At 45.5% G+C, this 24,748-nt stretch overlaps 1 protein-coding gene across 1 annotated transcript in view; it reads left to right on the forward strand.

Annotated features, from left to right (window-relative positions):
• The window catches only part of GALNT3 (polypeptide N-acetylgalactosaminyltransferase 3), a 51,776-nt gene that overhangs the window by 16,761 nt on the left and 10,267 nt on the right, over window positions 1-24,748 (forward strand). Inside the window, exons 2-7 of the mRNA XM_054043637.1 lie at window positions 9,437-10,048; window positions 13,339-13,511; window positions 17,491-17,640; window positions 20,678-20,912; window positions 23,037-23,154; window positions 23,602-23,802. Of these exons, the coding sequence (XP_053899612.1) occupies window positions 9,534-10,048; window positions 13,339-13,511; window positions 17,491-17,640; window positions 20,678-20,912; window positions 23,037-23,154; window positions 23,602-23,802 (1,392 nt within the window). The 5' untranslated portion in view covers window positions 9,437-9,533. The remainder of the gene's footprint in view (window positions 1-9,436; window positions 10,049-13,338; window positions 13,512-17,490; window positions 17,641-20,677; window positions 20,913-23,036; window positions 23,155-23,601; window positions 23,803-24,748) is intronic.

A 24,748-nucleotide genomic window follows, 5' to 3' on the forward strand; every position in this document is an offset into this window, starting at 1 on the left:
TTTATTTCAGGCCCCTAAAAGGTAGCCATGTTTATAAGCATAGTTAGTTACTGAACTCCTCCCTCCCCTCTGTTAAATCCTAAATTAATAATTCCAGGATATTTACTAAATAGTAATAGAAAACAAGTTGAACAGCATTGTCAGTCACAAATTACCAGTATTGGATACATTAGAGTATTTACTAAATGCAGTCTCCTTTTGAACATTACTCTAAACAACCATGAGAAATGTAATGAGATATGATAGATATGAAATCATAATGGTATAGAGAGGGTTAATAGGGAAGTGTTATTTACCCCTTCACGTTACACAAGAACTAGAGGTTCTTCTTCGAGTGCTTCCTCATATCTATTCCAATTAGGGTGTGCGCGCGCCACGTGCACGATCGTCGGAGAATTTTTACCCTAGTAACACCCGGTGGGTCGGCTGTGGGACCACCCGTGGAGTGGCGCCTTCATGGCGCTGGATATATACCCCAGCCGACCCAGCGCCCCCTCAGTTCCTTCTTACCGCCCGTGACGGTCCTTGGAACTGTGGAGAACGGCATAGCTGTCCTCCACTCTCCCTAGCTTTTACTTTGGATAATTGTTCTAGTTCTTAGTAGTTATATAGTTAGTGTAGTACAGTAGTTTGATAGTTACAGAATTAGTTTTATAAGTGAAGTTAGCAGGCTGGAAGGGGTCCCTCCCCCCCCTTCCTCCCTGCATGCCGCCCGGGCTCATGCCCAAGGCTCTGTGGTTTAAGCCATGCTCAGCCTGTTCGAAGCCTATGCCAATGGGAGATCCCCACGACTCTTGTTTAAAGTGCCTCGGGGAGTCTCACCAGACCGAAAAGTGTAAGATCTGTAAGGCTTTCAGGCCTCGAACCAAAAAGGAGCAGGACTTTAGACTCAAGCAGCTCCTTATGGAGGTGGCCCTCAGCCCGGATCCTCCTTCGGCACGCCCCAAGTTCCAGCACCGAGTGCCTCGGTGCACAGTGCTCCGGCGGCGACTTTGAGTACTGCACCATGAGGAGACTCGGATAGAGTCCCACGGCACCGGCCTTCGCCGGCACCGCATCCACCGCAAGCACCTTGACGCCATTCCCTGTCCCCAGGACAGAAGAGACCTCACAAGCCGGAGGGGGCTGCCTCCCAACACCGGCACCCCCCTTACCAACCTCGGATTTGCGTCCGGGACCAGAGCGACCAAGGATACAGGCGCCGATATCGGCACCGTTGACTCTGGCACTGACAGAAGGGCCATTGAGTCAGTCACGGACTGGCTCCCCGACCTGCACCATGGTTGAGCCCCAACTTCCATCGACGCTGGAGATGTTTGCAATGGCAAGGGACTTCATTGCCCTTACAGAACTGGCACCGACTCAGACTACGGCACCACATCTCACCTGTGTGGTACAGTCTAGGGGCAAGCCAGCCCTAATATGTCCACCATCTCCGAGCATGGACTCTTGGCACCGCTCCCAATCTTGGAGTAGGTTCCGGCGCCGTTCTCTATCACGGCACCGGTCATACTCGCAGCCCAGATCTTCCTCCCGGTACCGCGGTGCCTCGCGGAACCGCCCCGGACCCTGGTACCGTTCGGACTCCCGACACCACTCCCAGTACCAGTCAGAGCGCCAATCCCATCCGAGAAGCCGCTCCCGGCACCGCTCCCGCAGGCGGTCTTCATCGTGATCCAGGTCTGGATCTCGGTACCAGCATGACCATTGGGACCGTTCTCGATCCCAGTACCGCTCCCCGGCACTGCGCAGAGACCGCTCTCCTGTGGGCCGGCACTGGTCGGCACTGGTCCCAGCAGAGTCAACGCAGGCATGCTCCGCACTGCCCTGGCCCTCACGCTCCGCCTCACACTCTTCACAGTCGGACGGCGCCTCCCGCTCAGCCTATCCCGCACTGGGCCAAGCAGCGGACAACCTGGGTCATTGGCAGGACGAAGCCGAAGACCTTAGCCAGGAGTCTGCACAGTGGTCCTTCTGGACCCCGTGGGCGTACCACCAAGCCCAAGGGCTTCCTCCCACTCAGGCCATTCAGAGCCCCGAGTACCAGAGGCCACCATCAGTCACCCCTCCCCCCCCGGGGGGGTATGAAGACGTCTTCACCCACCCCTACGCTGGCCCCAGACCCCGGTACAGCGGATCCTGGACATCAGGACCCCTCGCAATTGGACCCGCCACAGGATCCATTAGCTCCTGTAGCATCTTCCTCATCTTCTCCAGATGAGGCGGTGGTGGGGACAACGACCTCGGCCCCCCCCCGCCGATAGACCTACGTGCTCACCAAGACCTTTTACATAGGGTGGCACGTAATATGGACCTCCAAGCAGAGGAGATAGTGGAGTTGGAGGACCCGGTGGTGAGCATCCTTTCAGCTGACACCCCATCCGGGTAGCATTGCCCATCATCCGCACCATTCAGGCCAACGCCAAGACAATATGGCAGACCCCTTCCTCTATCCCACCTACGGCCAGAGGGGTAGAGAGAAAATACTTTGTTCCCTCTAAGGAGTATGACTACCTGTATACTCACCCTCAGCCATGTTCACTGGTGGTGTCCTCAGTGAACGCAAGGGAACGGCATGGTCAACAGGCTGCAGCGCCCAAATCTAAAGATGCCAAGCGCTTCGATTTGTTTGGACAAAAAATGTACTCAGCGGGGGGCCTTCAGCTCAGAGTCGCAAACCAACAAGTGCTCTTGAGCTGTTATGATTATAACTTGTGGAACCCCATGGGTTAAATTAAGGATTTGATTCTGCGAGAGTCCAGGGATGAGTTTGGGGCTTTAGTGGAAGAGGGCAGAAAGGGGGCTAGGACCTCCTTACAGGCCTCTCTTGATCTAGTGGACTCTGCGGCTAGGACCCTGCCATCGGGCATAGCTATGCGACGCACCTCCTGGCTTCAGCTGTCTGGCTTACTGCCAGAACTGCAACAGACCCTGCAGGATCTACCATTTGATGGGCAGGGCCTGTTCTCGGATAAAACGGACTCTAGATTACAGAGCCTAAAAGACTCCAGAACCATCATGCGCTCCCTGGGGATGCATGTCCCAGGTACCCAGCGCAAGTCCTTTAGATCACAGCCTCAAAGGTTCTACTTTCTCCCTTGTCAAAGACAGGACTTTTACAGAAGACGTGGACAAGGTGGCAGAAAGAGATCTGCCGGCCACCAACCCAGTCAGAACCAAGGCCTTCCTAAACCATCGTCAGGGCCTAGGCAAAATTTTTGAAGGTGCACCCGACGACGGCGTACTAGTCACCACCCAGGATCCTTTCTCTCCATTTTGAGATCGTCTCTCCCATTTCCACCATGTGTGGTCCCTTATAACTTCAGACTGATGGGTTCTTCGCATGGTGCAAAGGGGATATTCTCTCCAATTTTCTCTCCCCCCACCCCATCCTCCCTCCCCGTCCCTCTTCAGGGACCCCTCTCATGAGCAACTCCTTATACAGGAGGTCTTTATGCACCTGTCCATGGGAGCGATCGAGGAGGTTCCATCAGAGCTAAGGGGCAGGGGGTTTTACTCCCGCTATTTCCTAATCCCCAAGGCAAAAGGGGGACTTCGACCCATATTAGATCTGCGTGGACTCAACAAATTCATGGTAAAGTTGAAGTTCCGCATGGTCTCATTGGGGACCATTATCCCTTCCCTGGATCCTGGAGACTGGTACACCACCCTCGACATGAAGGACGCGTATTTTCACATAGCGATTTACCCTCCGCACAGGCGCTTCCTTCACTTTGTGGTAAACCATGAACATTACCAATTTGCCGTCCTTTCCTTCGGGCTGTCCACGACTCCAAGAACGTTCACCAAATGTATGGCTGTCATGGCAGCCTACCTTCGTCGACAACGGATACAGGTGTTCCCGTATCTCGATGACTGGCTCATTCGGGGCCACACCAGGGAAGAAGTGCAATCCCAGGTCCAACTCACCCTAGGCACGTTCCGCAAGCCAGGCATCTTACTCGACAGAGAGAAGTCAACCCTGGAACCAACCCAGAGAATAGAGTTTATTGGGGCAGTCTTAGACTCCAGACTCGCCCGCGCTCTCCTGCCGGACACTCGTTTTCAGGCTATCGCAAACATCATCCGCAGCCTCCAAAGCTTCCCGACTTCCACGATAAAGATGTGCCTCGGCCTTCTGGGGCACACGGTGTTGTGCACTTACGTAACCAGGCATGCCAGACTTCGGCTCCGCCCGCTTCAGGCCTGGGTATCAACGGTGTATCGTTCAGGTCGGGACAGCCTGAACATGATGGTCACGGTTCTGGAATTGGTCTTGACCTCCCTCAGCTGGTGGCTGAACCACATGTCGGTGTGCGAAGGGGTACCGTTTCACACCCCACAACCTTCCTTATACCTTTTCACAGACGCATCATCTCTGGGCTGGGGCACCCACCTCGGGGAACACCAGATGCAGGGCCTTTGGACCACATCCGAACTAACTCTGCACATCAATGTACGAGAACTGATGGCAGTACGCCTAGCGTGTCAGGCGTTTCGCGGTCTCCTACATGGCCGTTGTGTGGCAGTCCTCACAGACAACACCACGGCCATGTTCTACATCAACAAGCAAGGGGGAGCCCAGTCATCCCCCCTGTGCCAGGAGGCTATTCGCCTGTGGGAGTTTTGCATAGTCCACTCGATACATCTGATGGCATCGTTTTTCCCAGGAGTCCAGAACACGCTGGCAGACCATCTCAGCAGGTCATTCCAGACTCACGAGTGGTCGATTCATCCAGATATCATCCACTCCATCTTCCGGAGGTGGGGTTTTTCCCAGATCGACCTATTTGCCTCGTGCATCAATTGTGCCAAGTGTTTTCTTCTCTCCAAGGGCGCTCTCAGGGCTCCCTATCAGACGCTTTTCTACTTCCGTGGAAAGACCAGCTTTCCCTCCATTCCCGCTGGTCCACAGGGTCCTGCTCAAGCTCCGCAGGGACAAGGCATGTATGATTCTAGTCGCCCCAGCATGGCCCAGGCAGCACTGGTACACCACATTCCTGAAGTTGTCGGTAGAGCCTCCGATCATGCTCCCACTGTGGCCGGACCTAATCTCCCAGGACCACGGACAACTCTGTCATCCCAACCTTACAGCATGGATGCTGCATGGCTAACTCGGGCAGAGTTACTCTGCTCACAATCGGTGCAGTAGGTTCTGTCAGGCAGCAGGAAACTCTTCACTTGGGCCACCTACTTAGCCAAATGGAAGCGCTTCTCCTGTTGGTGCGAGCAGCGCGCCACGCTCCTCTTGTAGGCGTTGATACCGCTTATACTAGACTATCTCCTATCAATAAAGCAGCAGGGCCTTGTGATATCATCTGTCAGGGTGCACCTAGCAGCTATCTTGGTGTTCATCCAGGATAACATGCTTCCTCGGTCTTCTCTAACCCAATGGTAGTTAGATTCCTAACGGGCTTAGATCGCCGCTATCCACAACTGCGTCAACCAGTTCCGGCGTGGGACCTTAACCTGGTCCTCTCCAGGCTCAAGGGGCTCCCGTTCGAGCCAATAGCTACCTGCTCACTCCTTTACTTACCTTGGAAGACAGCCTTCCTTGTAGCCATCACTTCAGCGAAGCGTGTTTCTGAAATCAGAGCCCTCACGTTGGAGCCTCCGTATACAGTCTTCCTTAAAGACAAGGTGCAGCTTCGCCCCCACCCTGCCTTTCTCCCCAAGGTGGTATCAGCTTTTCATGTGAACCAGGATATTTTCCTCCCAGTCTTCCATCCAAAGCTGCACGCTACTCGGCAGGATCAATGTATGCACTCTCTGGACGTTCGCAGGGCCCTCGCATTCTATATTGAGCGTATGAAGCCGTTTAGGAAGACGACTCAACTCTTCGTTGCAGTGGCTGACCGGATGAAAGGCCTACCGGTCTCATCGCAACGTATCTCCTCTTGGATCACGTCCTGTATCCGTGCTTGCTACGACTTGGCCGGTGTCCCGACGCCACACCTCACCGCCCACTCCATGAGGGCTCAAGCCTCGTCGACTGCTTTCCTGGCACAGGTTCCAATCCATGAGATCTGTAGGGCGGCGGTTTGGTCATCTGTTCTTACCTTTGCTGCTCACTACACGTTAGTTCAGCAGTCTAGAGACGATGCCGCATTTGGCTTCGCAGTTCTGCACTCAGCGGTGTCTCACTCTGACCCCACCGCCTAGGTAAGGCTTGGGAGTCACCTAATTGGAATTGATATGAGCAAGCACTTGAAGAAGAAAAAACGGTTACTCACCTTTGTAACTGTAGTTCTTAGAGATGTGTTGCTCATATCCATTCCAAACCTGCCCTTCTTCCCCACTGTCGGAGTAGCCGGCAAGAAGGAACTGAGGGGGCGCTGGGTCGGCTGGGGTATGTATCTAGTGCCATGAAGGCGCCACTCCAGGGGGCTCCATAGCCGACCCACTGGGTGTTGCTAGGGTAAAAATTCTCCGACGATCGTGCACGCAGCGCACGCACACCCTAATTGGAATGGATAGGAGCAACACATCTCGAAGAACAACAGTTACAAAGGTAAGTAACTGTTTTTTCTCCTGATGAAATTAACAGGTAGCAGGTTTAAAACAAAAGGAAGTATTTCTTCACACAATATACAGTCAACTTGTGGAACTTGTTGCCATGGGATGTTGTGAAGGCCAAAAATATAACTTGTTCATAAAAGAAATAAAATTCATGAAGGAAAGTCCATCAATGGCTAATAGCTAAGATGGGGACAAGGCCCCCCTGATCCAGGTGTCCCTAAACCTCCAGCTACCAGAAGCTAGGACTGGACAGCAGGACTTGAAATTGCCCTGTTCTGTTCATTCCCTCTGATGCATCTGGATCTGGCCACTGTTGGAAGCCAGGCTAGATGGACCATAGGTCTTGTGCAGTATAGCTGTTCTTATGTTCTTAAGTTCTGATCTATCTTTTAAAACTGTTTTCTTCTTTTGTTAGTCATTTCCAACAAAACAGGTCAAAGTTGCCCCTTTTTATTCCTTTCTTAGTCTTTCCACAGCTATTGGGGGTGGAGGGATAGCTCAGTGGTTTGAGCATTGGCCTACTAAACCCAGGGTTGTGAGTTCAGTCCCTGAGGGGGCCACTTAGGGATCTGGGGCAAAATCAGTACTTGGTCCTGCTAGTGAAGGCAGGGGGCTGGACTCAATGACCTTTTGGGGTCCCTTCCAGCTCTATGAGACAGGTATATCTCCATATATTTCATTAATATAGTTTTAAATTTATTCTCAAATGTGTAAACTGTGTTTGTGTTTAACTAGTCCTTCCTGCATACATTCTTAATTCTTTAGAACTATATGGCTTATCTCTTTACCACCACTTTATAATATATCTTGTAAACAACTGTGAAATCATATCTGTTATTTGTTAAAGACTTTTGTTCTAGAAGTGCATGGTAGTTCCCATCTAATCTATTTGATGTATTTCTGAGGCACCTATCTGCTTGCTATCATAATGTGTACAACAGGATGTAGACGTACTAAGTAATATGTAAAAACAATACATTCCTCCTTGCTTCTGATAGTAGCAGCAATGAGGCAGAAATAGTATAGGTGCAACAACTGTGTCCTTCAACTTTTCTCTCCTCTCTCAACAAAAACTCTGTACTAGTATCTCTTGGTATAGCAATCAGCATTTGTGATTGTATAAAATTCTAGAAACTACCTTTCACTAAATAATTCATACATGTAGTGGCATTCTTTCCTGCTCCCACAAAGTTCTCTTTTCAGGCGATGTCAGAGGTCCCTTTGTCCAGGCATTTACTGTTGGGTCCTGTGTAAGGATTCAGTATGCATACAGATAAATGTCCAGTCTTGTTATGGAGGCTTGTTCTGACTACATTGTTCTCTTACTCTTCCTGGATCTTAGTTAATTCTAAGTGTATGTTCAGTCAAGGAAGTGCTAGCCAAATACCCCCTATTTCCAAGTCACTCAGAACAGCAGAACTATTTATTAAGGAGAACGATCCTAGGAGGTCAGATATTTCCCAAAACTGCCTCCACTCTCACTTACAGTATGCTTTCCCCATTCTGCAAATATTTTCTGTTTCAGCAGGATGTTATAACTTGTTTAATTAATAGTATTTCCTAGAAGGAGAAGTTAATGTTTGATTTAGAAGAGTTTGGAGGTTAGACATATGATTAAGTTGCACAATTATACTAATCTTTTATTTTGTGGTTTAAAGGCAGGTATATCTGATGTCCCAATTGAGAACTAGCTAATCCAGCAATTCTAAAACTTGCTTACTATGTGTAATATTTAAAAGTACTTGATACACCAATACCACCTTTTATAATTAGGTGCAGTCATAACAGATCCTTATTTTGACACATCTAAAAAAATCCTGCTCTTTTCTCACAGTTACAGAATGAGCTGTTTTCCTCTTTTCTCTCTCTCTCCATGAGCAACCTTTGAAGCAATAGACCCAGTGCTGCACTTCTCTCAGGGTGGAATCTCACAAGTCACTTTTAGACTGGGTCTCCGGGCTCTGGCACCTCCATGTACCAACTGTAATTACTTCAAACGCCTGACTGTGTTTGGCCATTTGCACAAATTTTTTTCAGGAGCCGTGCACAGTAATCTGTGTATTTTCTTATTTAAAATATAGCACCTCTTTTCTTATTAGACAGTGAATAACTATATTGAGTTTAGCCAACTTACTGGTATGATTCTTTTGGCCTCTAAAACCTCTCACCCACTTGATTATGGTGAATGGAAATTTTGTCTGAGTGGGGTCAAGTGGGACAAGGAAAGCTGTTGGTTCCCTCTCTAGAGGGAATAAATATAGGGAAGGCAGGGAGCAGAGCAGCCCAGTTGTTGTTTCTTTCTCAAGAGGGGGACTCGAACTGCCAAAACAGCTATATTTTTCCTGGGGTGGAGAGGAGGGATGGAAGAACAAAAAGGCCACTAATCCTTTGAGACCAAGAGGGAGGAGCTGGAGAACAGAATGCTCAGGTTCAGAGGAGGAAAATCTGGGAAGCTGTAGGCCTCTTGTACTACCAGGAGGATAGCAACTCGCTCTTAAATCCTAGACTGCAGGCTGAAAAGAGGACCTCTGCAAAGAGGTGGGGGCAGAATTGATTTATGGGTTTGGAGTGTGGGAGTGAACGTGTGTCAATCTAGTGTAAGAAAATAAAACAATAATTAGTAAAATGGAGGTGGGGGGAGAGAATTGGGCGGTAACACACTCTTTAATTTTATCCAGGCTAGTATGGAATTATTCCTTCAACATTTGCCTAACTGCATACAAAATACTACATTAAGAGAACATTAAGGTTGCAAAGTCAAACACTGAAAAGTGAGGAAATGCCAGAATTAAGGTTGCCTATCTAACCTTAATGTGGCGCCCTTGTTAAATGTTACAATTGATTTTCACGTTTTGTACTTTTGCATTGTAGTGCACACTTAACTGCATACATATTAATACTTTTTTTTAATTTACAGGTGTTTCCGTTTCAAGAAACGTTATTGAGACCAGTTTGATGCTAAAGAACATCTTTATCAGAAGTTTTTATAGATGTGATAAACTTTTAATACCAGAATGGCTCACATAAGAATACTAAGACAATTGTTTAAGAAACTGTTTTCCCACTGGAAGCTTTGGAAGTTTAGCATTGTTGTTTTTGTTTTTCTAGTATTTTTGTTTTTGTTACAAAGAGAAGTAGGTGTTCAAGACGCTAAACATGAACCAGGGATTGAACCAATTGTGGGAAAGAGAAGTGATGTACTAGGTTTCATGTTAAATGCTGTGAACAATATTAAAGGTGCAAAGCCAAAAATGCAAATAAAAGCACCTGTTAGGCAAACCAATATTCCTGGAGAGAGACACTGTTTGCCAGGACATTATACGCTAGCAGAACTGAAACCTTTCTTAGAGCGACCTCCTCAGGACCCCAATGCCCCTGGAGCTTCTGGTAAAGCATTCAAAGCTATCAATTTAAGCCCAGAAGAGGAGAAGGAGAAGGCGCGTGGGGATGAAAAACACTGTTTTAATGCTTTTGCAAGTGACAGAATTTCTTTGCATCGAGATCTTGGACCAGACACTCGACCTCCTGAGTATGTTGAAATCCATACATTGAGAATAACATAATTATCAAACATAGAGAGACCCAGCATATTCTCAGAGCAACTTGGGCAGCATTTAAATACACCGAACACTGCAAACAAACAGGGGTCAGCAACCTGCAGCACGCGTGCCAAAGATGGCACGTGAGCTGATTTTTAATGGCACGTGTCTGCCTGCCGGGGTCCCGGTCCCATTCAGCACCCCCTCCCCCCCCCGCCCACCGCTCTCTCCTGCGGGGGCAGGAGGCAGAAGCTTGGTCCTGCCAGCAGCCAAGCTCCCCCTCTCCCCTGCTTCTTCCCCCAATGTGGTGCTTTCCTGCGCCGATCAGCTGATCGCCCTTGCCAGGGAGAGGGGGAGCAGAGACGCAGCATGCTCGCTGCTCCGGGGAGGAGGCAGAGAAGAGGTGGGGACGGGGTCCTGGGGAAAGAGGTGGGGACGGGGCATATCCCCTCCAGCCCCCTGCTGTGAGCACCCCCACGAGCCGAGCACCCCAGCCCTCTGCCCTGACCCCTGAACCCCCCCATCACACACACACCCAACCCTCTGCCCTGACCCCTACACTGCCTCACACACCTCCAGCCCCCATTCTGACTTCTGCACCCCGAGTCATACCCAGCCCCCCTACACCCCATACCTGACTCTTGCACCCCCCCACATCCCCACCCTGAGCACCAAACGGGAGCTCCTGCAAACCCCTCCCCCCACACACACACACATTCCCACCTGCACCCCCGGTCTGGGGTCCCGGCCACTGGCCCCGCTCAGCCCGCTGCCGGTCTGAGGTCCTGGCTGCTGGCCCCTTGCCAACCAGGGTCCCGCAGGCTCTCAGGGGCAGCTCCAGGCACCAGCGCACCAAGCGTGTGCCTGGGGCGGCAAGCCGCGGGGGGGGCGGCCTGCCAATGGCGTGTGGGCAGCAGGCAGGGACTTTCGGCGGCAATTTGGCAGTGGGTACGCCGAAGGCGCGGGACCGGCGGACCTCCCGCAGGCATGCCGCCAAAAGCCGCCTGACTGCCGTGCTTGGGGCGCAAAATACATAGTCACCCCTGCGCAGGCCCTGCTCAGCCTGCTGCCGAACTAGGTGAACTGAACCCCAGGCCGGCAGCGGGCTGAGTGGGCCGGCGGCGTAAAATCAGCGTTTTAATTTAATTGGAAATTAAGCTTCTTAAACATTTTGAAAACCTTGTTTACTTTACATACAACAATAGTTTAGTTATATAATATAGACTTATAGAGAGAGACCTTCTAAAAAACGTTAAAATGTATTACCGGCACGCGAAACCTTAAGTTAAAGTGAATAAGTGAAGACTCGGCACACTACTTTTGAAAGGTTGCCAACCCCTGCTCTAAGCCAAAGTCAAAGAGATTTACATTTTTTTACATATAGGAAGAACCTAACCTTTATGCTCCTACTTGATAGGTAATTATAGTATCTATATGGCATACATACTGGGAAATGGCTGGTGTTTAGAACAAAAACAATTATCTGGCTGATATGTAATAACCAAACACAGGAAAAATAAAGCTTTAAATGGTTTTCTGTGTTGCTTGGTGAACCATTCTGAAATTTGTATATCTGTTCTCATGAAGTTTTAAGACCTTCATTTACATGGTCTTTGAGTCATGTTTTTTCAGATGCAGATGCGATATGTATGCCTGGCAAAAATTAAGTTGTGCTGTTCCACCTGGCTACCTAATAGCTGCCACCCACCTTTCTTTCCTCTCAAGCGAGTAGCAGTAGAAGTGATTTTTTTGAGAATGGAGCGTGAAAGGATTTTGCAGCGTCCTTTTCTTTGTAGTTCCTCTTCTCCGTTGTCCAGAAGTTATGTAGCTTCCGTCCTCTCCTGCTGCTTCTCCTCAAACCTCCCAGTCATGGGTAAACCATGCCACATAATCTTTTCTTCCATTACATCATTGGGAGTTGTCTGCTGGGTACACTGAGCCCTCAAGTGTTAGGCCAGCAGATCTGGGACTTGTGCTCCTGCTTTGCACTTGTACACAATTCCATTTAAGTATCTTGAAGCTTTAAAACTAACGTTTTAAAGTTCTTTATCTCCTCTGTGAACTAAGCAAGTATTAACCCGCCTTACAGATGGGGATGCTGAAATACAGGCTACATAAGTGGCACAGGCAGGAACAGAACCCGTATCTGACTCCCAGTTTGGTAATTTTCAGTCCCAGACCATTCTTATTTTCAATAAAGGCAAACATTTTTATCTGGGGTAAGAGACCAAATTAAAAGTTTTTCTTTTTTGTTTTGTTGCTGAATTGTTGCCTGTTATGTGGCTTTATTTGTGTGCATATTGTTTTTAAATTAGGAGTTGTTAAACTATACCTTTTAGATGAAGATAGTTTCTTTCTGGATCGTATACATAAATTAAATTAACTTTAATATTAGCCTTGATTTGTTAAGACATCTTGTTTGTAATGTCATGTAGACAGCCAACATTTTTAGGAACATAGGAATGCTGTACTGGCTCAGACCAGTAGTTTATCTAGTCCAGAAGACTGTATCCAACAGCGGCCAGTACTAAATGCTTCAGAGGAAGGTGCAAGAAATTATTTGGTATGCAGGTATAGGTGCAGTTATAGACAATGCCCCCAAGGAAAGTCTTCTCCTAATCCTTAGTAGTTAGAGCCTGGTTATGAAGGAGAGTGTAAATTCCTTCCAAAACATTTGATTTTTCCTCTCCTTCCACTCTCAGTATTTACTATTATAACTCTGGATATTCTTATTATGCATCTTAATGTCTATACCCTTTTAAGCTCTTGGACTCAATGACTTCCACAGACTGACTGATTGCATTCCAGAAAGTATTGTCTTTCAATATGCCACCTTCCAGTTTAATTGAATGTCCCCTTAAATCTATAATGCTCACTTCAGTGATTAGTAAGTAATAATAATGCCTAGGAGAAACTGGATGAGTCAAAACCTGCATGCACAATTCCTATTGACTTCCATGGGTGATATATGGTTGACTCCAAGAGGAAAACTGGACTCTATTTCAAAGGTACTTGACATCCCTGCTGTCAGAAGTGACTTCATTGCCCAAATAGATATTCATGAGGTATTAAGAATTGGCTATCAAGAATTCTATTTGAGATGCTGTATGACACTTTCCATTTCTTTATTTTCCAACGCTTGGATGGAACTAGAAATTATAAGAGGGGAAAAAATAAAATGTCAGTAATTTCTCTGTTACAAAAAGGGTGTTTTTTTAAAGACTGAATTAGAGTTCATATTAAATTTTATATAATGTCTAAAATCTCTTTTAATCTTTAGATGTATTGAGCAAAAATTTAAACGTTGCCCGCCACTGCCTACTACAAGTATCATAATAGTTTTTCACAATGAAGCATGGTCTACTCTGCTAAGAACTGTTCACAGTGTGATGTATACTTCCCCTGCCATACTCCTAAAAGAAGTTATTTTGGTGGATGATGCCAGTGTAGATGGTAAGAATTTTTTTTTTTTTTTAAATCTTACTTTTCTAATTAATCCATGTTAAGATTACATTCGGGATTAATCAGTCAGTGACATCGGTTTTGCATCAATAATGGTTAGAAAGAATGAGAAAGACCGTTATCTCTTAGTGTGTGTGTTTCAGTTTGTAAACACTTGTGTGTGTAATTAAGTTTACTTAATTGGTTTTAATACTCACATGCAAGATAGAAAATAGAAGGTTTTTCTCCCTTCTGTTTTTAACTCCATTTGGCAAATATGGATTTCTTGTCTATTCATCCCAGTGTTCTAAGTCTATACCTCCCTAACACAAAGTTTATATGTTTAAATGGTTTATTACTGTTTAAATTGCATAACAGTGCCACTGTGTCAAGTATCAGGGTGTAGCCGTGTTAGTCTGTATCTACAAAAACAACAAAGAGTCTGGTGGCACCTTAAAGACTAACAGATTTATTTGGGCATAAGCTTTCGTGAGTATAAACCTCACTTCTTCGGATGCATAGAGTGAAAGCTACAGATGCAGGCATTATATACAGACACATGGAGAGCAGGGAGTTACTTCACAAGTGGTGAACCAGTGTTGACAAGGCCAATTCAATCAGGGTGGATGTAGTCCACTCCCAATAATAGATGAGGAGGTGTCAATTCCAGGAGAGGAAAAGCTGCTTCTGTAGTGAGCCAGCCACTCCCAATCCCTATTCAAGCCCAGATTAATGGTGTTGAATTTGCAAATGAATTTTAGTTCTGCTGTTTCTCTTTGAAGTCTGTTTCTGAAGTTTTTTTGTTCAATGACAGTGACTTTTAAATCTGTGATAGAATGACCAGGGAGATTGAAGTGTTCACTTACTGGCTTGTGTATGTTACCATTCCTGATGTCCGATTTGTGTCCATTTATTCTTTTGCGGAGGGACTGTCCGGTTTGGCCAATGTACATGGCAGAGGGGCATTGCTGGCACATGATGGCATATATGACATTAGTGGATGTGCAGGTGAATGAGCCCCTGATGGTGTGGCTGATGTGGTTGGGTCCTCTGATGCTGTTGCCAGAGTAGACATGGGGACAGAGTAGGCAACGAGGTTTGCTACAGGGATAGGTTCCTGGGTTGGTGTTTCTGTGGTGTGGTGTGTAGTTGCTGGTGAGTATTTGCTTCAGGTTGGGGGGTTGTCTGTAAGCAAGGACTGGCCTGCCTCCCAAGGTCTGTGAGAGTGAGGGATCATTTTCCAGGATAGGTTGTAGGTCGTGGATAATGCGCTGGAGAGGTTTTAGCTGGGGGCTGTATGTGATGGCCAGTGGTGTTCTGTTATTGTCCTTGTTGGGCCTGTCCTGTAGTAGGTGATTTCTGGGTACCCGTCTTGCTCTGTCAATCTGTTTCCTCACTTCCCCAGGTGAGTATTGTAGTTTTACGAATGCTTGATAAAGATCTTGTAGGTGTTTGTCTCTGTCTGAGGGGTTGGAGCAAATTCGGTTGTATCTTAGGGCTTGGCTGTAGACAATGGATCGTATGATGTGTCTTGGATGGAAGCTGGAGGCATGTAGGTACGTATAGCGGTCAGTAGGTTTCCGGTATAGGGTGGTGTTTATGTGACCATCACTTATTTGTACTGTAGTGTCCAGGAAGTGGATCTCTTGTGTGGTTAATGTGATTAGTGACCACATTAACCCTTGGGGAAACAAGTTATATTGCACTTTGTAGAAAAAGGAGTCCTAGGATAAAGCAACCTACTACTAACCTATGATTATAGGCAATGTTTACAATGATCTGCAAACATTTATACATGTGTTCCTCTTTAGGCCTGTAAATGGTCTCATTAAACTAAGTGTTTGAAGATAAGGGACAATATGAGAAGAAATTATTACATATTAAAAGGTGGAGCTTTAGGTAATTGTCTAAATAATCACAGGTGCATATACTTTGGATGATTACAAAGCCAATTTTACAAACTTGCATACACTGAAATACTGAGGCAGACATCTGAAAGAACACACATTCAGATCAATGCACCTATGGTTGTTTGCAAGTCCACGTATTTGGAATATCAACAAAGTTGGAGATACGGTGCATTCGGAAGCAGAAGGCCACTTAATATTAATATGGAAGTGAGAAGATACAAAAACTTCCAAGAAAAATTAAACCTCAGATGCAAATAAATCTTCTTAAAGATCTTTAACCATCTGTATATTTAGAGCTCCTACTGTGAGTAAACATTGTAGCTCTTGATTGTTTATGCTTGCAAGATGTGCACATGCACCCATATGTACAGGTAAAACCTGCACTTGTGTATTTGTGTATGTAATTTGGGTAGGGTTACCATTCGTCCGGATTTACCCGGACATGTCCTCCTTTTGTGCGCTAAAAATAGCGTCCGGGGGGAATTTGTAAAGCACTCACAATGTCCGGGATTTCCCCCTCCCCTGGCAGAGCAGAGCGAGCGGCTGGGAGGGCTGCAGGAAAGTCCCGGGCTGGACTCCGGAGCAGCTTCCTCCTCCCACCCCCCCCCCTGCATTCTGAGCCGGCCGGCAGCTCCTCCTCCTGCAGCCCTCTCCGGCAGCCCTGTGCAGGGCCAGGGACCGGGTTTTGTGTTGTGCTGGGGAGCTCAGCCATGTGTCCGGCTGGCACAGAGCCCAACACCCTGTTCTGAGCAGCAGGGTAAGGGGGGGCAGGAGAAGGGACAGGGAGGTTCTGGATGGGGCAGTCAAGAAACGGGTGGGGGCTTTTGGAGGGGAGTGGAGAAAGTTTTGGGCAGTCAGGGTACAGGTAGGGGGTAGGGTCCTGGGGGGCAGTTGGGGGGGGGGTCTTAGGAGGGGGAAGTTAGGGGACAAGGAGCGGGGGGTAGGGGGCTGGGAGTTCTGGGGGGGAACTGTCAGGGGGCAGGAGTGGGGAGAGGGATCGGAGTAGTCAGGGGACAGGGAGCAGAGGGGTTTAGATGGGTTGGGAGTTCTGGGGGGGCTGTCAGGGGGCAGGAGTGTGGAGAGGGATCGGAGCAGTCAGGGGACAGGGAGCAGAGGGGTTTAGATGGGTTGGGAGTTCTGGGGGGGGCTGTCAGGGGGTGGGGAGTGGTTGGATGGGGCGTGGGAGTCCCAGGGGTCTGTCTGGGGGTGGGGGTGTGGATAAGGGTTGGGGCAGTCAGGGGACAAGAGGCAAGGAGGCTTAGATAGGGAGTGGAGTCCCGGGGGGCAGTTAGGGGCAGGGGTCCCAGGAGGGGGCAGTCAGGGGACAAGGAACGGGGGGAGGGTTGGGGGTTCTGGGGGGGCGGGAAGTGGGAGGGGCGGGGCTAGGGCGGGGCTCCTCCCGTCCTCTTTTTTGCTTGTTGAAATATGGTAACCCTAAATTTGGGTGGCGAGGTGCACAATTACTGAGTTTGCTTGCAACATTAGGTGATACAAATGCAAAAGGCAGGCCTATTGGAAATGTCCCTTGCACTGTGAATGCTTTTATAATTTTTTTTGTAAAGTAGAATCAGTAATGACCAACAGGAACTGCTCTTTAGTAGAAATCACTCCTGTCAGAGACCCAAAAAAACCCCAAAAACCTGAATTCAAGTCTTGCTTCCACATTGCAAAATCCTTTAAAATGTATTTTATTTGGACTTGCATACACTTGCATTGGCTTTTGATGCCTACTATAGAATCTTAATAATCACATGGACACAATAGTAATAAAATTGAATGCAGGCTACCTGTGACAGAAATACTGATTTTATTTTAGTCTCATCTAAATGAAATGGTACCCATTGTTTTCATCTTTTAAAGCTTTAAGAATTGGGATGGTTTCTCTTCAAATATATATTTTATAAACCCCAAATTTCAAAATATGTTTAATTATAGGCTACTCAGCAAAATTTAACCTTTTCAAAAGTTATATTTTAACATACTAGCATGCAAAGTTGATCGTGACGTTAAAGAAAAAAAAATTAAGGAATCTCAGGCAATGGGTTTCTATTGAATACTCTGAAATGTATTTGTCTTTTCAGAATACTTGCATGATAAACTAGATGAATACGTGAAACAGTTTCAAATAGTTAAGGTAGTCCGACAAAAGGAAAGAAAAGGTCTAATCACTGCAAGATTATTAGGAGCTTCAGTAGCAACAGGAGAGACGCTCACTTTTTTGGATGCACATTGTAAGTACATCTGTGCTACTTGTATGATATATAGTAGTAGTATTTAAAATATCAAATATTTAGGAAACTGTATTGTGTTCATTTTATAAATCATCGTTTTCAATTTTACTTTGTTTTAATTTCCTTCTCAGTGTTAGAAATGTAAACTTTGCCAAATTTACCTTTTAATATAAAATAAGCATGGCGAAAGTTAATGCAATGCTGTCTAGAACAGTGCTTCTCAAAGTCAGGCCGCCGCTTGTTCAGGGAAAGCCCCTGGCGGTCCGGGCTGCTTTGTTTACCTGCCGCTTCCACAGGTTCAGCCCATCGTGGCTCCCACTGGCCGCGGTTCGCCGCTCCAGGCCAATGGGGGCTGCGGGAAGGGCGGCCAGCACATCACTCGGCCTGCGCTGCTTTCCACAGCCCCCATTGGCCTGCGACAGCAAACCGCGGCAAGTGGGAGCCGCGATCGGCCAAACCTGCAGACGCGGCAGGTAAACAAACCAGCCTGGACCGCCTGGGGTTTTCCCTGAACAAGCAGCGGACCGGCTTTGAGAAGCACTGGAAGAAGTGCTCAGTTGCTTGTGCCAGGGACTCTAAAGAGTTGACAAAATTGTCTAACTAAGCTTGGAGTCTGGACGAGGAAAGGGGGAGCATAGGCTCTGGAAGGTTTGCATGTTCATTCTGATGAACTATAGCATTTCTGAGTGCTTTATAAACATACGTTAATTGTCATAACCTTCCTGTGCAGTAGCTAAGTACAGTTATTCCTATTTTACATATACAGAAATGGTTGCAGAGAGAGATTAAGTGACTAGAGTAAGAGGGTGTCAGTGTCTGAGCTGGGATTGAACCCAGGAGTCTCTTGCTATTGGTCCATGCTAGTTCACTAGAGCTCTCATACTGCTGAGCTAACTCTCCTTGGAACCCTCGGCTACAGTGGTAGCTAGGTTACCAACTTTGGTTGGATGAATTCCTGGAGGTTTCATTGCATGACATTATCTTTAATTCCTGGAGACTCGAGGACAATCCTGGAGAGTTGGCAACCCTAGTGGTAGCTCATCAGAAAGCAGCAAGGTTGTAGGCAGTTGGTGGTAGCTGAGAAGGAGCTTCTTGTGGATCTTGGGTACCATTGACCACTTATAGCATAGCCCATTACTACTGGGAATTGATCTGGGGTCTTGCTAAAACTGTGAGATCCATGGCTGTGGGGGTTTCATGAATTGCAAAGGCCATGAGCAGGTATATGGTGAGTAAGTAATTTATAAATTTTAACAGTGACAAACTTTCAGATATGATGATCAGTTTATATTGGCTTACATTTAAGGCTCTCTTCCCATTTGAATTGTTAACTATTAAGAAAGTACTAGTCAACACTTACTTTTTAAATAGGCACATAAATAACATTAGTCAGCTAGATCATACTAGTGAAATTTGATGCAAGAGTAAGAAAATCTTTTAAAAAGAATTTCTAGCATAATCAAGAATTATTTACCAAGTATTTTAATGTTCATGAAACATTACAAATTCTAAAATGATTGTTATGGAAAATCATTCCAAAATGCTTAACGTTGTAGTTATGTTCCTGAAAAATGCAACTTTAAGTGAAAAGATGCTAAGTGAATCCAATTTCCCCATAAGAATTCATGTAAAGGGGGGGGGGGGGGGGGTTAGGTTCCAGAGAAAAAAATTTTCACCAGACAAAAGATACACACACACACACACACACACACACACACAAAGTTTTAAACAAACAATTTAATATTGTACACTACACAGCGATGATGATTGTGAAGCTTGGTTGAGGTGGTGAAGTCAGAGGGTGGGATATTTCCCAGGTAATGCCTTACCGCTAAATGTTGAACTAGCTTTTGGCTGAGCCCTCAAGGGTTAACCCATTTTTGTTAATGTAGCCTAACGCTCTACAAGGCAGCACAAATGGAGGGAGGGGAGACAACATGGCAGACAGAGACACACACCCTGTGTGTGAGAGAGAGATGCACATTGCCCCTTTAAGTAAGCTGACCCCACTCGAAGTACACTGCCTTGTTAAATAGATAAGCAAGTTGAGACAGCAGCTGCTCCCAGGAAGCTCCCTCCATCTTGAGTCCTGTTGTGTCGTGTGGCCCCCCCAATGGAGATGGTGTAAGTGGGGTGCAGGAGCAGGGGGGAGGGACCCACCCTGACATTAGCCCCCCTCTCTCCTGCCTCTCCCTGCACAGCAAGCAGAAGGCTCCTGGGAGCAGTTCCAAGCCAAAGGGCAGGAGCAGCACATGGCAGTGGGGGGAGGGACAGCTGCACTGCAGGCAATTGATAGCCTGCTGGGCGGCTGCTGCACAGGGAACTTAGGGGAGCTGATAGGGGGACTGCCGGTCCATCCTGGTTCCAAGGTCCACCCTTGGTCCCCACCAGCTAGTTTCAACGGGTTGCTCTTCGTGCAAGCAGTGGACAAAGCAGGCGGCTACCAAATGATGTTATAAGGGAGCATTGCACAACTTTAAACGAGCATGTTCCCTAATTGATCAGCAACGTAACAAAGAAAGAACGTATATTTTGTTTCTCAATTACTTAGAATTGCATGTTCGAAATAAATTTTTTTGATTCACATCACACCTGATGTCACAACTTACAGAGCTGAATCTTTCATTAATTATCTTCAGCCTTAGCTCTTTGATTGCAGACTGTCTTTCACTGTGTCTCTCTTGTTCATGCCTGCTCTCATCCCAGGGCCTAGCCCAATCTTTACTTCACTTTGTCCTCCTCCTGGTCCCTTTTCTTAGTAAAAGTTTGTTTTGCTAATTTTTTTTTTTTTTAATGCCAGCACTTGCTTTTTTTCCTCCAGACACATGATCACTTATGCCAAAATCTAAGCCCACTCAGCAAGGTCTGGTTAGGTGCCTCTAAGCTAACATTTAATCTTTTAAAGAAAAAAAAAGTGTGGATTCTACAAAACATGACTCTGTTCAATAATAGTCCCTTAATTATACTTTCATTGTGAAGAAAAATTCCAGTGCTTCATTTAATTAATTCTTTTCTCTCCTGCCCCTCATTCCCATAGGTGAATGTTTTTATGGCTGGTTAGAGCCATTGTTGGCACGAATAGCTGAGAACTACACTGCTGTTGTAAGCCCTGATATTGCATCCATAGATCTTAATACTTTTGAATTCAGCAAGCCTTCTCCTTATGGACATAACCATAACAGAGGAAATTTTGACTGGAGTTTATCATTTGGATGGGAATCTCTTCCTGAACATGAAAATAAAAGAAGAAAAGATGAAACCTATCCAATTAGGTAAACAGTTGAGCTTGTAGAATATTTGAAATTCTTCACTTTGCAAATGGTTTGCTAAAAAAGTTCTAATTAGCAACTTCTAAACAAAGCATTTCTTTGCCTGAGGATGGGAATAGCAGCACTGGAATCAGAAGTCTTAATATCTTATGATTTGAGGTCTTTCACTTATTGGAATATTTTCTCTAGATTTTATTTTTTTTACAAATCAGATTTTTACAAACAACTTTAAAATGATAAATATAAACACAATGTCCTTCTCCAGTAGATTTTGTTTGTAATTTCCCATAATTGCTTCCAGCAATGGAAGCAGTGTTAGTCTGTCTACATGAGCACTTCTATCAGTTAAATTTTTAACTACTACATCATCTCATTCTGTTCTGAATGGAGTTAGATAATGTGGTGGTTAGAATGCCAGTAGCCTGTCTATGCTAGAACTCCCAATGGTGGATCTGCAGCTACAAGAAATTGGAGAGAAAAATGCTAGTGTAGACACAGTTACAGTCTCCATAATGTATACTGGTTGAAACTGTCTCATTGTAAGGCACTTATTTAAACTCATACTGGGGCATAGTACTGTTTCACAGCAAGGTAACAAAAATATAGCAGAACCATCCCATGTATGTTAACAGAAAAACTAGACAGAGGAGGACTAATAGGGTATAAATGTGGGTGGAGTGAAAATAATTTTCCTGAAATGCAAGTATGTTTTCTGTTTTCTCTCTCTCTCTCTCTCTCTTTTTCTGGTGTTTAGTTCTAAAGTTCATTGCATTGGTTTGTTTAAGTGCCATCCATCCTGATATCTTAAAGAACTCTTGATGTCTTGTCTGTCATAACTCATTAGTAATGGCTAATTATTATATGCCTATTTATAGTGTTTTGTACCTTGCATCGTGGGAATGTATAATAGACCTGAATGATAGGCGCATTGAAAAGGTGTGGGGGGGAAAGAGAGGAGGAAATAAATACTTTTCATTAGCTCTGCTGCCTGGGCATCAGCTTTTTCTGTTTGCTCATATTTCACATCTTGAAATGCTTCAAGAATTACAAAAAAAAAAAAAAAAAAGAAAAAAACCTTAAGTGGGGACTTTGTGGATGGTGGCAAGTTTGTTAAAATGTCCAAACTGAGAAAACAAGCTTGTTGTGTGTGCTGCTCATCATCTTACAAAGATGGCAGACACCCATATCCATCAACTACTATGTCTATAATAATAATTTCTATATTTAGAATATACTTTTTTGGCTTTCAAAATGTTTTGTAAATAAAAGTTTAGATGTGCTACACAAACATTTTGATATAATTGAAGAACCTCTTAAACTGATGAGAGAAATAGCCTAAAAGTTATTTATGGCTACTGATCCAGAAAGTTCCACATCTGCATAAAACTATTTTTCTTACATCTTCCGCAGAGTGACATGAACTGATGTTGCACCCTTCAGAATAAAGCCAGAATTAAAATATTAAGGATCACCGAGAAGATGGCAAATGGGCAAACGGACCCTTTTTAGTATGGTTTAAGAAATTTTTCTGAGCAATCCCTCTCAGAGATAATATAACTGAATTCTGGTAGAAGAATACCCACAAAGAAAGGTGCATCTCCCCCAAATTCCAGAACAGCTGGGGTGCTTCGTATCACGGTACTGAAGAGTCAGACCTGGCCAGGCTTTAGGCTGAGTACCAGTATGGAATAACACACATAGTGGTTGATCTCAAGATCTCAGTACATTGGAGAAAGGCCAGACATCTTTACTGATGCTCTCTGCCCTTTCAGCAATTTTTTGTCTGTTCATTGGATCACAAGGTGCTGCCAACACAGTTTAGTTACTTACAGGGATGGAAAAATGCATAAAGTTAACTAATGACCTGTCTACCTAGGAAAATTTATTGATATAAATATACAGCTATAGTTATTCTAGCATAACTCCTTGTATGAACACTTATTCTGGCATAAGAATGCCTTTTTCCAGTTTAGTTTGTTGTTCTGGAATAAGCATATGCACACAGGGAATTACACTAGTATAACTGCAGTGGTATAATTATGCTAGTGAATTTCCCCAGGTAGAGAAGCCCTTCAGCCAGTTTAAACCTTGCATCAGTAACTTACTTAATGGTTTCTCTTTTTGCAGAACACCTACTTTTGCTGGAGGTCTTTTTTCAGTATCGAAAGACTATTTTGAATATATTGGAAGCTATGATGAAGAAATGGAAATATGGGGAGGTGAAAATATAGAAATGTCTTTCAGAGTAAGTTTAGAGATATAATCATATGTCTGGCCTTACATCAGTCCAGTAAATGTGTCCTCAAAAAAACACACAACCCCGCCCCCCATCCCACCCCACCCCGAAACCACGGTATCAGACGTTTGCCGTAGTTGACCGATTCACCAGAGAGGTCAAGGACTGAAAGAACGTGAAGACTGAGCTATCACTAATCTATGGGCAGAAAATAATAGAATAAATAATAGGCTTGTTCACTATAGTAAGAAAGTGTTTGGATTTGATATCCAAAATTTATGCTTCCAACATTCACCTGTGGACTTGAGTTTTGATTAACAAATCCCATTTTCTAACGCAACTAGAGGTCTTACCTGGGTGTTTAAGATGAAACATTAAAATTGTAAAGTAGATGTTGTTTTTAGACCTTGTAAAAATTATAACTTCAATGGACTTATACAAAAATACTATCACCAGGTATGGCAATGTGGTGGACAATTGGAGATCATGCCTTGCTCTGTTGTTGGCCATGTCTTTCGCAGCAAGAGCCCCCATACTTTTCCAAAAGGCACTCAAGTGATCACACGTAATCAAGTTCGCCTTGCAGAAGTCTGGATGGATGAATATAAAGAAATATTTTACCGGAGAAACATAGAAGCAGCAAAAATTGTGAAACAAGTAGGTGGTGGTGGTGGTATTAGAAATCACTCTTGCTGCATTGAAAGTTTTGGTGAGCAAAAGTTATTTGTTGACAAAAGTATGTAAGACTTCTAGATAGTCTAATCAAAAGTACTAGGCAGGACAATGTTTTATTTGCTCAAATATCTAGTAAATAAAGACAGGTGTTTCACTTGCTCTTGAATTCTGATTGTTTGCTCTTTAAAGACCTATAATTAGAGCTTGTAAGATAGGGTACTCACCACACCTTTGTGTCAGAGTACAATGCTGCAAGGGATCCTTGTCACCAGCTTGTCCTGTAGACCGTTATACCTCTCACTGGGTCTTCTGTGGCTCAGTCCTCCAGCCAAGTCCCCTTCCAGGGTAACAACAAGATCCAAAAACTGCTTGGGGTTATTCTTAAGCTTGTCTTTTGGGGTCAGTCTTCAGTCTCACCCTGGGCTTAATATGCTTTCCATTGCGCTTTCGTGCCCCTTCCTCAGGGGCTACTAGGGGAAACCAGGCCCATTCTCTACTCTGGCTTTCAACCCAGGGACCCTGTATGAAGCAACTAGCTGTGCTCCTTCAGACATGCTGCTGTTTCCTTGCGCCTTTCCCTGCGCCACTTTCTACCTCTAAGCCTCCTTGTGCTGTTTCCCCACACCCTGTGCTTAACACAGCCTCCCTTTGGTTCTCAGGCCCCTAGCTTCTTCCTAGATACTCCCAGCTTCTCCTTTTTCTTCTGAAATAATCCCTCTTCTACTCCATTGAAGTGCTTTTAACTACCCTAACTTAGAACCTCCCCTACCGGAACCTAACCTCCTCCCTGTGGAGCCTCTTGCCTGCTTAAACCCTATCTTTGTCCTCCCCCATGGGTTTCTCTCCATGGAAGAATCCAGTCTTCTTTCTACTGAAATTCCTTGGATTCCTTCTAAGATTCAGGTGCCTAACGATCCTTACCTAAGTC

The sequence above is a fragment of the Malaclemys terrapin genome, chromosome 11 (genome assembly GCF_027887155.1).
Source record: "Malaclemys terrapin pileata isolate rMalTer1 chromosome 11, rMalTer1.hap1, whole genome shotgun sequence".
In the NCBI taxonomy this organism is placed as follows: Eukaryota; Metazoa; Chordata; order Testudines; family Emydidae; genus Malaclemys; species Malaclemys terrapin.